The sequence below is a fragment of the Callorhinus ursinus genome, unplaced genomic scaffold, assembly GCF_003265705.2.
Source record: "Callorhinus ursinus isolate GAN/ISIS: 27379988/994484 unplaced genomic scaffold, GSC_fseal_2.0 scaffold5, whole genome shotgun sequence".
Classification (NCBI taxonomy): Eukaryota; Metazoa; Chordata; class Mammalia; order Carnivora; family Otariidae; genus Callorhinus; species Callorhinus ursinus.
Window position 1 is genome coordinate 17536804 of NW_027397067.1, and position 17187 is coordinate 17553990.

Here is a 17187-nt window from a genome sequence, read left to right on the forward strand (position 1 = left end):
GAGGGGCAGAAAGAAACCCTGGCTGTGGGAAAAACACAGAAACAACTCATCCCACAATTTGGGCTTTTTTGGGGGGGGGGGGCTTTTTGGGTTTTTTTTAAGGCTGGTAAAACAAAGAAGAAAACAGATTGACTTCACTCTACCCATATGTGGTGATCCCACACCTGGCGTCCCAGGGGAGGGGGTCCAAGCACGCCTGGCCCTGACGCTTGCAGTCCCTGCAGTCGAAAGCTGCTTTTTTCTCGATGCCTGGCTGCTGGCCCAGGTTCCCCTTCGCCAAGGCCACTTGCCCTTGCTCAGCCTTTTCTGTGTCCTCCCCGGGCTCCCAAAGACTAATCCCCCGCTTTTGTGTCATTCCCAGCAACCGTGAAGGAGCACGTTTGAACTGAGTTCTAAGTCCGCTCTGGAAAATAACCTCTGGTTGATTCATGGATTCTGGGAGTGTGCTGGCTATGGCTAGAAAAAGATAGTCTTGGCTTGATTAAACCAGCGCTTCCTAAACATGTGCTGCTGGGAGCAGAAAAGCACAGGTTTTCCTACACTGGGTTTTGTTTTGTTTTTTAAGGGTCACGTAATACCTTTTTATAACGTACTTTGAAGGCCATGTCTTTTTCCTACAATGGGTTAGATGTTTGCATGGCTCAAAGAGTTCCTAGAAGAAATATTCAATAATTTCTTCACAAGGAAGAATGCTCATGGTTGCTCCATACTCATGAACATTCTTAAATGATGGGTGGATATGAGTGTTGCCCAGACATGGGATGTCAAAGAAATACTCCCTGGTTCCATGCTCCTGGGTGATGTGATTCTGAACAACAAATAGCATTTTTCAAAAATCAGAAAGTTACTTATTGTCTTGACTGTATCTGTTCAAGTGAACCTTAATTTCATGAAGTAATAAAGGGAAATTATTTTTGGTAAACTGAAAGAAAGATACATTTGTGTCATATAGTTATTTTCACAAATGAAAAATGACAAAAAGAATTGTTTGGTGTGAGGAAACATTTTGAGGTAGTTTTTCAATTAAAAAGTGGAGTGTAAAGTTTTCTAGAAAATTTATGGAAACTTTATTTCTAGAAAGTTAATTGGATTTCTTACATATTTAGTGGAAGTTGGAGTCAGAAGGAGCTGTTTTCTGAAAACAGTGGTACAAAACCCCATAATAGGAGCATGTAATATGGCTCCAAGCCAAAACGCAAAATCCGTCTAAATGATGTTGAAAAATATTATTTGTGATAATATCAGTGAAGCTTTCTTCTTGTTTTCTCACAGGAGTTAGCAATCTGCCTAGCACTTTTGGCTTTTCTTATACTTCACTACATCTGGCGTCAGATTCAGTACTTGATTTTTGCTTTAATGGGTAGGAAATATTTTCTTTTCCCTTTACTAACATCTCATGCGGTTTCTTCCATAATGTTCCTACTCTATAGGCTTAAAGATAAATTTCTCCCCAACTTTGAGGCTCAGCCATTGAACAAGAACCAAGTTCTAGATAATACTCATGGCTTCAAGCTCCCTACAGTGCAATCACCTCAAGGTGCCTTCCTGAGGAGAATCGCTCCGTTGTCTAATGCTGCATGGAGGGGAATCCTGACTCAGAACAGTGACTCAGTGGGCAATTATTCAGTAATCCAGAAAGAGTGGACCCTCCGAAAGGGCCATGAGGGGAGGCCAGTTTCAAAAGGCATCAATAGTGCTGTGAGGATTCACTGCTCTTAAAGCAGAGGGAGGACCAGCAAAGGACTAGTTCAGGAATATATACGGTTTCCATAGATTTAGTAGCTACATTTCATTTGCTTACACCAGAGGCACCCAGGCTGTGGCCGGATGATTCCTGTCAAAGATCCGCAGGCAGTTCTTGCGCTGGTGGGCAGGTGGGCCAGGTGACTTCTCAGTTCTCTTTGAACCCTCAGACTCTAAAGTCTTTCCTGAGAGAGGAGATCTCTGAGAGAAAGGTATCCTGGGTGCAGCACCATCAAGGGGATTTCAGCCAGGTGAGATCTGAATGAATAAAAAGCAGGAAGATCAATGTTCATCCACCAGACATAAAGAATGAGAACCAAAGAAAAGTCATAAAACCAACAGCCTTTATTTTTGAGATGCCTTTCTCATAGCCAAGCCTTTCCTTAATGACTGTTAACAAGATTTGCATAGGAACTGACATCTTACTCCTTTAACAGCCTTTTGAAGATTATCAGTTTAATAATATTTAAAGATTCAAACCTCCTGTACTTTTGAGTAAATGACCCTGCTGGACCTGAGGCCCAGCTCCCTGTGCCTGTAGCTCAAAAGCAATTCAGGGTGACTGGTGCTGAAAGGCCTCAGCTATTTCTGGCTCATTGACTTTATCCTGGGTTGACATTGACTCTTCTGGAAGCTCCCATCATAGTTCCTTTCTGCCTCATTAGCTGTCCGTTCAGCAATGACAGTAGGATCTCCATGGGTCCTTGTGATGTCACCAGTGGGTGACTAGGATCTGCTCCCAATGTCTAATAGTCAGCCAGAAACCTGTGTACCCGAAATGTTCCTAGTGTCCTTAGAGTCTGCTCATGATTTGTGGCAAAGAGCAGTGGGTGGAAGCATCGGCCATGGACTCAGTGGGGCAAATGGGGGAGAGAGAAAACTGCATATTTTATGGGAATATCATGAATAACTGTGGATCTGAATAATTGTCTGAAGAGTTCAGTTTACATTCTGAGAATTCAGGTTTGGGGCTTTGTTGCCATAGAATGCTTCTCTGAGGCTGCAGGGGGAGAGTCATGCTTCTTTTCTGCCATCCACTGAGCCCATGTCATGTACCCCGACGTTCACATGCCTGTCTGCTAAGATAAGGGTGAGACAGATGGGAGCACTCTGGAGTAAGTGATTGGCATTCACTGTTGCAAAGAATATGGACAGATCAATAGAGACCTCACCATAGTATCAGATTCCTGGCCTCTGTGGATTATTTGCAGGCCTGCTTTACTTTCACCACCTCAGAACCCAACTCACTAAATTAGTATTTGTCCAATGCAAGGTTAGCTTATTAGAATTTCACACTTTATCCTTAGTCTTTCCCTGGACATTTAGGATGTGATACAAAAGCTCTCCTTGATTCCCAGGTGGTCTTACCTCTCTTTACTATGTGTCAGGGAATAAGCTTGCCTGAGAATCTCAAGCATTTCAGGCTTACCTACTGATCTGTAAACTCACTTCAGTCACCTTCAGACTTTTAAGAAGGCAAATGTTCTGTCTCCAGGTGCTTTCTTCACAGCCATTCACACAGTGAAACCTGCCATTGCCTTTGCTGCCTGTGATTTCTGATACCATACAATCTCCACTTTATCCCGTGCCTTCTCTTTTCACCTAATCACACAGGCAATCCCCATCAGTGGCAAACTGGGATTCTGCTTTTTGTTAGATCAGACAAGCATTGTTGCCTTCCCCGCCCTCTTTCTTGAAAAAAATAAATTTCTCAACAAGGTTTGGCTTAAGCCTTGTGGCAAAACTGAATTCCACAGAAGAGAGACTCTTCTGCAGGATGCACTTTGAATCCTGTAACATCCTATTACTCCCAGAAAACCCCGTGAAATCCCCTGGACACGAACTGGTCTTTAGCTGCAAAATTGCCCTTTAAGTTTCCACCTTTCTAGGCCATACCTGCTGTATGTTCAGTCAATGCAAAGAGAGTTTGGGGGAAATAACATTTGATCTACTTCATGTATTAATGTTTACATTTTTTTTTGAAAAGGTGACATCACACCCTAGTCAATCTTAGAGGACAGGGCAGTAATAAGGTGGGAAGAAGGCAGGTCAGCTGCCCTTGGAAAGCAATCTCTGTGAGCCTCACCTCCTGGGCATGCCTTGTGTGGCCATTTCTGGGTCCAGTCTGCTTCCCTCCATTGCCCTTCCTGAACTTCCTATACAACTTACATGCAGATTACACCTGGGTGCTAAGACAAGGACGACTCCTACCACCCACATTCATAGACAGTTGAGTATTTTGTTGGGGATATATGTGGCAGTTAGATTTTTCCAGAAGTGGGAGCAGCAACAAAGAAAGACTCTCCCTGTTCCCCTTCCTCCCTCCCTAATGAGGCTTAGTGGCCTTGTGTGGAAGAATTTGTCCAAAGTGTTTAAGGGGAGCTGTTCAGGGAACAGGGATTTCCAGAGAAATGTCTTCCTATTTGGTGGATTAAGTAGGCAGCTGCTCCGGGTGACACCTGAGCTGGACCATGGCAGCTGCCCCAAGGTCAGAGGACCTCCCGTTCACCCCGCCCCCACACCCCAATCAGAATCCGTTGCTTTGGAGATAGGGACTTTGACATTAAAATTGCTGCAATTTCTGCCTCTTTAAAGAAACTCAACTCATATATTTCACCAGAGTATGAAGCTGGGTTACCAGAGTATGAAGTTGTGGTTATAAGAGAACCTAGAAGATTTACTGTATCATAGCTCCTTGTTTAAGAATAGAACATCTACTTTTCACATTCCATTCTTCAAGACTGAAAATAGACAAACGAGTTGGGTAGAAATTCTGCCAAGTCTAGGGCACTGGAAGGATCCATAAAATTAGTAAAAAGGACTTAGGTTCCTGTCCTGCCACTTCTCTGCACTGACTTTGGGCATTTACTTTCTTTGAGCCTCAGTTTTTTCACTGGGAAGATGAAGCAACTATTCAAAGAAAAGATTCATTGATTTACACAGTAGAGAGTGAAACATTTAGTACTAAGAATTGTATAAATTATCTCAGGATGTTTTCACTGAGAGGGTTACAGACTCAGGCCTGACACAAGCCACGCTAAGGGACAATAGTAACAGGTTTTCGGTGAAATAGACAACCCATCGCATTTCTCAAAATACATGTCTTGCCTTGAAGCTCTTCCATTAACATCCATTTCCCAAACTCTTCCAAATATCTTCCTAGGCACCCTTTCAGCTGAATGTTTACACAGCTGCAATTACCCCTTTTGAAGCCATAAACTCCATAAAATCCATGATGCCTCAACTCTAAAATCCACCCAAGGGCACTTACAGACCTCACTGCCCAGTAGAGCAAATTCTTAGAATGTACACAGTAGAGGTAATCACAGAATACTAGATGAATGAAGAGATGAACGATATGTGGTTTAAAAATATACCTAAGTGTTATAGTTCGATTAGTTTTGACAAATATGTAGCCTTATATAGCCACTACCGCAATTAAGATGTAGAATATTTCCATTACTCTACAAAGTGCCCTTCGTGTGCCTTTGCATTTAATCCCCTCCCTGCATCCCGGTGGGTACTGTGTCAATCTTTTACATGTTAGCCATTCTAATGGATGTGTAGTCTATGTCATTTAATTTGCATTTCCCCAATGACTACTGATGTTTAGCATCTTTTCATGTGCTTCTAAGTCATTTTAATATTTTCTTTGATGAAGTTATCTGTTCACTATTGCCCAATTTCTTTGGGTTGTTTCTCTTATTAGGGAGTTGTAAAAGTACTTTATGTTATTTTGGATAAAACTCCCTTATCAAACATGTTTTGCAAATATTTTCTCCCAGTTGAAGGGCAAACATTTTTAGTTTTGATGAAGTTCAATTTGTCATTTTTTCCCTTATGATTTGTGTTTTAAGAAATCTTTGTTTTACTCAAAAATCACAAGGATTTTCTCTCATTTTCTTCTAGAATTTTTATAGTGTCAACTCTCAAATTAGATCTAAGATCATTTTAAGTTAATTTTTGTATTGTGAGATAAGGATTGAGGATTTTTTTTGTCTGCTTATTTTTTATATAGATATTTATTCCATCACTATTTGTTGAAAAGGTTATCCTTTCCCCCAGTGAATTACCTTGATGACTTTGTAGAAATTCAAATGACCATATATGTTCAGGTCTACTTGTAGACTCTCTACTTTGAACTGTATGCTTTTCCCTCTACCAACACCACACTGTCTTGATTATTATAGCTTTATAGAAGTCTCTAAATCAGGTAATGTAAGTCCTCCACTTTATTGGTTTTATTTGGCTTTATTGGTTTTCTCTCTCTCTCTCTTTTTTTTGTGAATTTTCTATTTCATTCATCTCTCTTCATTATTTTCATCCTTATGCTTATTTTGGGTTTAATTTTCTCTTCTCTTTCTAGTTTCTTAGAGTGAAAACTTGAATTATTGATTTGAAATCTTTCTTCTTTTCTAATATAAGCATTTAATGCTATAAATTTTCTTCTAATCACTGCTTTAGCTGCATCCCACAGGATTTGATATGTTGTATTTTCACTTTCATTTAATTCAGAATATTTTCTAATTTTCCTTGGGATTTGTTCTTTGACCCATGAGTTGATGAGTAGTGTTTATTTTCTAGATATTTGGAGATTTTCCAGATATCCTTCTATTTGATTTCTGGTTTGATTCTGTTGTGGAGAGAGAATACTCTTTATATGATCTCAATCCTTTTAAATTTAAGATATGTTTTATGGCCCAGAATACAATCAACCTTGGTGAATGTTCCACGTTCACTTGAAAACATTGTATTTTCTGATGTTGTTGGGTGAGTGTTCTATAAATGTCAATTAGGTCAGTTAATTGATAGTGTTGTTCAAGTCTATGATATCCTTACTGATTTTCTGTTGACTTGTTTTAGCAATTGCTGAGAAAAGAAGTTTTAGATCTCTGATTATAACTGTGGGTTTGTGTATTTATCCTTGAAATTATATCACTTTTGCCTCATGCATTTGAAACTCTGGTTAGGTGCATTCACATTTAGCATTGTTCTATTGTCTTGAAGAATTTATCCCAAGATAAGTGGTAAGCAAAACAAAATTCTTTTCTATCTCTCTCTGTTGTGTCTGCCTGCTTTAATGGGTATAAGGAGGGTCCTCATACACACATACTATCTTTTAAGGTAGCTTAGCAAAGTTAGAAGAAAGGTGGGGAGAGCCTAGAGGAGAAAGGCGCTGACAATCCTTAAGGTGTACCAAGTGTCTGGCAATGGGGAAGGCCTCATAGCCCCAGTTCCTTCCCAAGCAATGTACAGGGCCAAGCATAGCAGGAGCTGAGATAGCTGACGTATCTAATGCTTTTAAGTGACTAGGCTGAACTTTATGATTCAATGACTAGTTGTCACTGGTCTACGGTGCCCTATATTTAGCTCTGATATAAATTGCTGTATAAGCTAATGTCTCTGTATATTTTCATGACACACTTATGCCCTAATTCACTCCTTGTCTTATCTAAACCAGTTGTCACAGAACTGCAGAGTCTACCCTATCATGGGCCAGGGACTTCCAGCACCAAGCTGTCTTCTTGGCTAAGAAGATCCAAGATTCCCAACCCAAGTGTTGACAGGCAGGTGTACATGGTCCCTTCTACTGTCTCAAGTGTTTCCAGATTCTTCCTATCTAGCATATCATGGGCTCAGGCATAGAACCTAGGAACCACATGGGTCCCCTACACCTTTGAGCTCTTCACTCTAAAATAGCAGAAGGGATGTGTGGAAGTCAAGGCCAGTGGGCAAGGGTCACCAAGGAAAACCAGCCCATACCATCTTAGTCCCCAATTCAGGCACTATAAATGTTATCCTGTGAGGTTACAAAGGTGCTCCCAGAGAAAAATAAAAAACATTTCATGAGAGAGAGAATGGGGGAGGAGAAAGGGAGAAAAAAGAAAGGGAAGGAGGGAAGGAAGGAAGGAAGGAAAGAAGGAAGCCAGCCTATGGTTTAACAAACACGGGTTAGCAGAGTCTTTTCCCTTCTTGAAGGATTTATTTCCTAGGTTCTCAGAAACCAATATATGTGTCCCCAGATCTAAGACTTTATCGAATTTCTCATCATCCCAAGATTCGGTCTCCTATAAAATATTCATATTTTCCTAAACCAGGATGAACATTAGGCCAAAGTTCCGAGGAAAAGCAGCATGTGGAACCCTGGGTCTCCACAAGTGTCACATGCAAAAAGATGAAATCATTTTCATGCAAATGATCTTTGAGACCAAACCATTCATTCTGATTTCCAGGGTAATATCAATTCTAGTTGCCACTTGAGACTGAGAGGTGAGAGATGGTGGAGGCTAGAGGGCAGGAAAGTTGATTTTCTGAGTGAGATTAATCTCACAGGTATTACAGAACATTTTAAAAAATAAAGCAGGAGACCAAGAACATGATTTCCCATGAGTGTGACTACGGGTCCGGTGTTCTTTGAAATGATCTATTTAATTTTCCAAAACAAACTGAAATGAATGAAAATTTAACTATGTTCTCTAAATTTAATTGAGGGATTCAGGATGTCAGATTATTTTCAAGCAGAAATCCCTACTGAGAGTGACTGCTTGTGTTTTTTACAAATTAGGAGATTCAAGCTTACAAATCCCTGATATGCCAGCGCCCTGACTGTGCTGGAATTTAAGCTTGGTAAAAATAGAGAGAAAATTGATCAGGGCTCAGGACTGGCCTACATTTACTGCATAACACTGTCCAGGACTTAATAACTCTAGCAATTATAAGAAGTTATGATAATAAAATGCAGTCATTTTTACATAGAAAAAGCTATAGGAGAGAGTAAGGTTTTTCTTAAGGAAGTTTTAATGAGACCATTACATTAACATTATTAATGCTTTTTCATTTGTATTCTTCAACTGCAATTCTTTTTCTGACCTTTTGTTTTGTTTTGTTTTCCTGGTGGGAAAGTGACATCCTAATAACTGTCTATTTGGGGGCTTTTCTAAAAGGACAAAAAATATCTCTGCTAAAACTGTAGGCTATATTTCTCAGGATCAAATAGCATGCTTGGTAGATGTTATTTTAATACGAAGCTAAAATGGATGTATCCATTTTAAAGAGGGAAATATAAGTTGTGTGTGAGCAGTATAATGCATTCATTTCCCCTGGCAACCTGTGCCTACAGCCCTACAATTCTATGAAAACAGTAAGGCAGGCACCAGGGAGAGCTCTCTGGGGGAGTTGTTATGACATAGCTAATTGAGTTTTGCTCCCTATGTCTTAAAACTGTTTATTATTCTGATTTAACCTAAGACCCTTGCTAGTATTATACATAATGTGGACTTTTTTTCTGTCTTTGTTTACATATCTTAGTGAATTCCATGAAATGCCTTTTCTCCCACTTCAACCCACAAAGAATTAATCCAGCACCTTGTTAAACCTTGTGAGAAACCAATGCCACGTGGCAGTGCTGTAACTAATGTGTGTTCGCTGCTTTATCGTTTACAAAGTCTTCCACAGAGGTTCTCTCATTCAAACCTCACAACAACCCTGTACAATAGGAATCGTTATGCTTGCACATTTTATGGCCGAGGATCATAAAGGATGCGCGACTTGCTCAAGGTCACAGAGCACCGGGAGCTTAGAGCCCCGTGATCCCTTGCCCTTCACCAAGGAGTGTGAGCATGCAATATACTATACACCAACCTCGCATCTAGGAAAAGTGAGTGAATCCCCACTTTACCCGGGTTGATGACTGAAGCGAAAATAGTGTGAGCAGGGGCTGCCCTGCTTTGATTCACCACTCTTGACGCATTGGCACAGCTTCACAAGGGCAGAGAGAGGTCATTTCTAGGCCTCCACTGCTCGCAGGCTTGTGGCTAACCGTTGCCTGACAGTACCCTGATCCTTTAGTTGCACAGCACACTGCTGACCAACCTGCCTCTCTCAGTCTGACTTCCCGTGGTGGAACTGGCCCCTCCTGTGAGTCTCACACGCTCAACAGCACTAGCTTTTCTCTTTGGATTTGTGGTCCCTATTAATCACTCTCAGTACTCTCGTTAGAGTTACTTTGAGCAAGGTCCTCAGCCTTCCTGAGCCTGAGGTTTCTCATCTATAGGTTGGGCATAATAATACTATCAACCTCCTAAGACCCTAGAAGAGGACCTGATGGGCCTATTTGCCTAACACAAGGCACAGAAGCTCCTGTCTGTGAGGAATTAATGATCTAATTAGCAGTTTTTTGTAATTCAGTACTTCTTTCAGAGTGGGTGAGAACACACATTCTATACTGAACACACAATCATCAGGTCCATATCTGAGAAGAAGGCTGGCTTTAAGTTTTTTGCCAGGCTGTGATACCAACGTTTTAGCTTCTTCCTGCTCTCCACCCTGACTCCATCAATGCCTAAATACCATGTGTGAAACAAACCAAATAGTATACGCCATAAATCTTACTCTGGGTTAATGAAAAGTGAATGAGTTTTATTTCTTTTTGTTTCAGAAGTCTGAGGAAATTACTCTGGTCTCTGGTCTCCCCTTAATAAGAAGCAGCAGTTAGTGACAATAAAGCCCCCAAAATAAATCCATTCACCCATTTCTTTTTTTTTTTTTTAAGATTTATTTGTTTGTTTTGGAGAGTGAGAGAGAGAAAGAGTGTGGGGGGGGAGACAGAGGGAGTGGGAGAGAGAATCTCAAGCAGATATCCCGCTGAGTGCAGAGCCCAAAGACACCCACAGGGCAGGATCCCTGGGCCCCAAGATCATGACCTGAGCCGAAATTGAGAGATGGACACTTAAACAATTGAGCCACCCGGGCGCCCCTCCCTTCACCCATTTCTTTACTTAGTGTGTACAGATGCAGCTCCTCCCAAGAAAAAATGCTTTTAGTGGGTGTTTTCCTTCTATAGATCTTCTGGATTGTACCTACTTTCTTCTTCCTCTAGCATTCATGGAGACTGTGCTATATTTACACAGTTCCATGCTTCCTGATGCATCTCTGTTGCTCCACCACCAAGCAGAAAAGCCTGTATTCCTGTGAAAGAAATGCCCATGGTGGAAGACCTGCCCAGCAGAATTTCCAGGGCTTAGACCCTCGGCTGTGAATTACAGACCATGCCCCACTTATTCCTCAAACACTGATGCGTGGCTCAGGCTCTTGGGCGTACTCTCTTTTCCAGTCTGGAATCCATAATGCTTAAGTTATCCAAGGGCCTGAGGTTCAGGAATGCTAAGTAGGGAGCAGGCCAGAGCTTGAGCTTAGTCTTTCTGAATAAGCATTCTAAGCATGACCTCAGCAATCCCACTCACACCTGTTCCCAGCATCTGGCTTTGATTCTCTGACCCAGCCTAGCAGGTTCAGGGTAGAAGCAGGGTGGTTGCCCACTCAGCAGCCTCAAGTCTAGCTTCATCCCTTCTGTCCACATTCTTTTAAGGCAAATGGATTTCATTATAGATGGGCAAGGATCCTTTTGAATTGGCCAAGGAGGACTGGCATTTAACAGGTGGTAATAACCTGATCCTTCTGTCAGGTTGAATTTGTGATTGGCATTCACAGTAGCAGAGAGGAGATGGAGGCCCGAGGGTGGGGGCTTGGACACAAATTTCCTCACTGCCCCCACTATCCTCCAATGGCCTGACATAGTGGCTCCCATGTCCACCACAGCTGTCCCTCAGGATAAGACATGGACATTTCCATGCTATGTGGCAGGGGTGTACATTAAGCCATCAGCATCCATTGATGTCTTAGTTGTAATTCAGTTTATCAGATACATTACTATCACCTGGATAAGCTAAGGAAATGGAACACAGGCAGGTAAATGATAATGGACCAGGATCACTGGAGGTGGAGAGAATGATCATTTGGGGAAAAGCAGATGATGGCACCTCATGGAGCCCCTAGGAAGCCTGAGGGCACTGGTTACTGATCAGAGAGCTCACCCTTTCACTTGGGGCCAGCTAAAAAATATTTTCCCCCTTAAATGTGACTACCGAGGCCTGTGCCAGAGTGAGTATCAGGAAAGCATCTGTTTGGTTTTGTTCGGTCAGTGAACCATGTGGCAGGGTGCATTTAGGTAAAGGGGGCTGCTGCTATTGCCTCCACGCTAAGAGCATGTTCACTAAACTGCACCCGGTTAGATCCCCTCTGCTAAGTGCCCAGGGACACACCTGGCTTCACTTGAGCACTGAAGGCAGTTTCATGCTTTGATTATCAAGAATTTTGCCACAGGAAGCATGTTGGCTTAAAAAAAAAATCACATTTAGCATAAAATCAAGCCAAAGACTCCATTGAGCATTTCATGCTCTTTTCTTTGACACTTTCCTACTAAAAAGTAGCCTTCGGTTAAGAGCAATAGGTCTGTGTGTCCTTAGAGACCAAAAGGGTAACATTAATGAAAAAGCAAGCCAGGTAAAAGAAAAATGTTAATAAAAGCATAAATACAAGATTTAGTTTGCCTTCCTCTTTAATCTGAGCATAGCATCTATACAAGCACAACAAAAAAGGGCCACTGAAACCAGTCTTGCTGCAGAGAAGGCAAAAGGGAGTAGTGAGCACGATGGAAGTCAGGAAAGAGAGAGAGCATACGCAGTCCAAGGGGACAAAGAGCAGGGGCTCTCCACGCAGGTGCTGGATTGCCACATTTCTGCTTTGTCAAGAGAACCTGCAAATCCAGATTTTAATGCGAAGTCTCCTTTCCTTCCCCCTAATTTGTAATTGTGGCAAAACCCACATAACATAAAAATTACCATTTTAACCATTTCTGAGCATACAGTTCAGTAGTCTTAGTATATTCACATTGTTATACAACCAATCTCCAGAATTTTTTCATCTTGCAAAACTGAAACTCTGTACCCATTAAAAAACAACTCCCCATTTCCCCCCTTCCCCCAGCCCCTGGCAACCTCCATCCTACTTTCTGTTTCTATGAGTTTGACTACTCTAGATACTTTTTGTATTCTATAAGTGGAATCACAGAATATTTGTCATTTTGTGACTGGCTTATTTCACTTAGCATAATGTCCTCAAGGTTCATCCATGTTGTAGCATGTGTCAGAATTTTCTTCCTTTATGAAGCTGAATAATATTCTATTATGTATATATGCTACCTTTTATTCACCCATCCATCCGTTGACGAACACTTGGGTTGCTTCCACTCTTGGTTATTGTTAATAGTGCTCCTATGGACATAGCGCAAATATCTGTATGAGTCTCTGCTTTCAACTCTTTTGGGTATATGCCCAAAAGTGGACTTGATGGATCATGTGGTAATTCTATGTTTAATTTTTTGAGGAACTGCCACACTGTTTGCCACACCAGCTGCACCATTTTACATTCCTACCAACAGTGCACAAGGACTTCTCTTTCTCTACATCCTTGCTCCTGATTTTTTAATGTTGCAACTAATTCGAGTTTTTGTCAAAATACCACTCAGCCACACAGTTCAGACCAAGTAAACACTGTCCATAACCTGGAACTGTCCTGTGCACAGAGACAGATGTCCACAAGCCTTTGGAAGAATGCATGCTCCTTAATCCCCACCAATAACAAATGATTCTAGATGACATCATTTGTCAAGGATGATGCTAGCACATCATGCAGCTTTGGGTGGAAGAACCTCTCATCACCCTACTCTTCTACGGAGCAAAACCCTTGTACCATAATCTGACATTATTTTTTTTCCTCTCAAAAAACCTTTGATAGTAACAGGAAAAAAAATCCAAGGAAAAGATTTTGTTTCTGCGTGGATCTGGTTCATGAATACCCGGCATCCCTGATCAAGTTCATCTAAGAAAAATAGTCTTTCTCCTAAGCAAATGTATGTCACTCCCCTCTATGGTCTTTTGTGGATCTTGACTGAATTGCGTCTTGTAGCTGAGAGAGGGAAAATGCTGCCTCCCTAGTCCATTTCCTGCTTGTATATTATGACTAAAATTCATTTCTCAAATTATCTGAAGTCCCATGGTGCTACAGCATAGTGTTAGGTGAGGTTTGTAAGTTTGTTTGGTCACTTGAGAAAAATGTGTAAAATGTAGACGTAATAAGGGACTAATAATCCTTTCTTCATCTTTTTATACATCTCAAAGTAGACTGAAATGCAGGACAAACTCAAAAGCAGGTAGGGAAGTTCAGTGCTTGTCATTTTCTGTCCTTTGTTCAGCTTCATGGAACATCTGTATTCCCAAGAAATAGCATTTCCTGTGATGGAGGAGAACTAGCATTTGGAAAATTTAAAGGCATACATATAAACAATTCTATTTGAGGAAGGCTATAGGAAAAATGTCTGCTTATGATTTCATGGGCTGTACTTAGAGAAAGGAGGTTTCTAAATCTTTAGCTCATTCTTCCTTTAGGAAAGAGCCATAGATAAAGTTGGGCTACTTGGAGATACACTGGGCAGGTCATGGATAATCATGATTACAATATGCCACAGGAATTAAATCCTATAATAACCAATTCTGACAAGATAAGCATTGCAAATATAATCATCTTTCCTTACTGGGGGTCACTGCTATTGTATATAGTTCCTCATAAGCAGTCCCCAGGTGATTCTACATGGTAGGGGAGCCTCTTCACTAATGTAAGAAGAAAGGAAGGAAGGAGGGAGGAGAAGGGAGGGGGGAAGAGGGAAGAAGGAAATGCATATTTTTAAAACACTTAATATAAGTGAGGCATGTGCAAAGTGCTTTAGGTGTATTACTTTATTTATTCAGTACTTACAACAGCCTTGTGAGATAGGGTCTCATCTCTATTTTACAAAAAGAAAAACCTTAGTTTTTAAAGTCAGAGGTTAACTGACTTATCCAAGTCATACAGCTAGTAAGTGGTTAGTCTCGGATTCTATGCCAGGCTTACCATTTTTGGCATAGAACTTCTTTGCTGAGATGGTTGGTGGGTCCCCAAGTTTACATAAACAAGACCAAGGAGATGGTGTAGTCACCTGAAAATACTCAGGATAAATCTCTGCTCTTGGCACCCACTCTGGCACTGGCCTTCTCTGAAAGACAGCATCTGTCCACATCGTTTAGAAGGAAATCTAATAACTGCATGAAAACATGGGGATGTAAAAGGAGCAACCTCAATGACTTGATACCAAGTTTTGAAGGCTGTCAGGTACTAACAGCTAGAACGTTTTCAATGGAAGATAGATTTTCATCTCAAGTACAGGAAAGCACAAAAATATATACAAATCCCCAAAGCAGTACCAAATGGTTTGTTAGCCACCAGCAGTTCTGCAAAGATTATAGCCCTCTACAGAAAATACCTTACCCAACTAGTTTTGCCCTTTAGATATTTCAGAACAGCTGTCATGGAAGATTCCTCTAGATTAGGGACTGCTTTCAAAAGAGGCTATAAAATGCACACTCATGGTCTGTATGTTTATGCAGAATTTGGTATTTACTCCCATAAAATGGGTAGAAAAGGGTCTTCTACAGATCACTGATATGTCCAGATCACTTGGATTGGGGGTTTATTTGGTTGTTTTTTATTTTTTATTTTTTTTTATTTTGGTTTGGTTTGGTTTTTGTTTTTAGGATTAATTAAAGTGACTACAGTTGGGAAGAGAATAGTTTGATGTGCATAAAAAGGCACAGGATTCTATCAGGATCTTGTTTTTTCTGCATCAACTTCAAGGACACAGAGGTATCTAACTTATTACCAATAGGATCTAATAGCATAATGGCAGTCTTTTTTAAAAAGCCCAATTTCACTTGATGTCTCAACTGTTCCTTCATGGAAAACTACTTGCTTTGGTTTTATTCTACTGTGACTAAGTATGATTTCATGGCCCTTCTAAACTTTCTATCGAGGAACAACATGGCAGTTGGAAGGATAATCCCTAAACCATAAGGACTTGGGACAATTTTACTAAACTTGAAACATTACCCCAAAGCTTATATTTAGGGTAAAATCTGGGAAGGTGCAGGAAAAGCACTCATTTTTCACTCGAAACTATTTCAAGTGGCAACAACACAGCGTACTTACCAAAATTCTGCTTTGTCATGCCAGCTTTCTATCGTCCATTCATACAGCAGCTTCACAAAATCACCCAGGCTTCTGCACTGAATGCATGTGCCTACCTCATTGCTTTGAAATCAGTGCCATTCTAATCCAGTGGGATAATTTTACAAGTGAAGTCATCAGAATATGTTAGCCTGTCTTCGGTAGCTCTAGGAAGAACTGTGTTTGTTAGAGTACCTTTAAATGTAAAGAATCTGAGTATATACATCAAATTGCATTTCAGCAAGACTTCTTTATGATTGTCCCCCATTTATTATTTTTTAAACTCCGAACAACAGAAATTAATTTCACTTATGAGATTAGATGAATCAATTACTTCAAAATCACAAATGGTATCTGCCTGATTTCTATAAAAGATAGATATCTCTTTAGAAATTTTGATGTCATTAGATGTTATTGCCTAGAGAAAAGAAGTCCTTTCACTCATGATTTGCTCAAAACTAAGCCTACAGCTTTGCAAAAAAAAAAAAAAAACTACCTACATATACATATATAATATACAGCACTGTGTGAGTTTAAGTTTTAAGTGATTTGACTTAACATATATTATGAAATGATGACCACAATAAGTTTAGTTAACATCCATTATCTCATACTGACTCCAAAAAGAAAAAAAATGGTTTTTTTCCCTTGTGGTGAAAACTCTTAGGATCTACTTTCTTAACAACTTTCAAATATGTCAGACAGCAGTGTTAACTATTGTCATCATGTTGTACACTGCGGACTTTTCTAAAGGCAAATTCCTATTAGTTCAATGCCACTTTCATCTCAGTAAATCATATACAAGTGGACTTAAAAAAAAATAGCCTGGACTCTTTCCCAAGAACTTCCCTCTACTGCATGTGTTACTGCTGCCCCTTTCTGGATCATGAGCGTGAATTATTTTCATGGCTCTTGGCCATAGCCAAGACAGCCTGAGCTTGCTTTCCATCCCTAATAATAATTATGTTCTATATAATAATTATTATTATTATCCTTTCTCCTGAGTAGAAAAGTGACTGGACCAACCCAAAAGGACTAGGCTCTTCTTCCTCTGATCCAGATTTTCTTCTATTGCAGATTGGATTTGAGGACCCTCTCCTCCAGGTACAGGCCGCAGCTTCAGGGAGTGGGAATGGAGCTGATTCTGAGCCAGCTCGTCATGTCTTCTCCTTTTCCTGGTTGAACTCCCTGAATGAATGATGTTCATTCCAGCTGCTGCCCTTGGTCTGCCTGGCTGAGATGCACACCAGCAGCAGGGAACCTAGATGAAATTAATATGATGCAGGTGATGAAAGGGACCTCTGAACAGGATTTCTGCAAAAAAACAAAAACAAAAACAAAAACAAACCCTTTAATTCCAGATGACTTTCCAGAGGGAAAACAATTTTGAGAAAATAGTTGCTGAAAGTATTGGAAAAAAGAAACTTGGTCTTATGCAAATCTTTTATTGTGTGGAAACATGATGAAGAGTATGTAGGTGTGATACGTGTGTGTGCGTCTGTAACAAGT

At 40.6% G+C, this 17187-nt stretch overlaps 1 protein-coding gene across 3 annotated transcripts in view; it reads left to right on the plus strand.

Annotated features, from left to right (window-relative positions):
• The window catches only part of TRIM55 (tripartite motif containing 55), a 41390-nt gene extending 24512 nt beyond the window's left edge, over positions 1-16878 (plus strand). For 2 of the 3 annotated variants that reach the window (XM_025870654.2, XM_073892837.1), the window contains one exon: positions 16756-16878. In XM_025870654.2, coding sequence (XP_025726439.2) covers positions 16756-16878 — 123 coding nt within the window. Of the gene's footprint in view, positions 1-1272; positions 1361-16755 lie in introns of all 3 variants that reach the window. The other variant, XM_073892836.1, reaches the window with a different exon arrangement.
• The last annotated feature ends 309 nt before the right edge of the window (positions 16879-17187 follow it).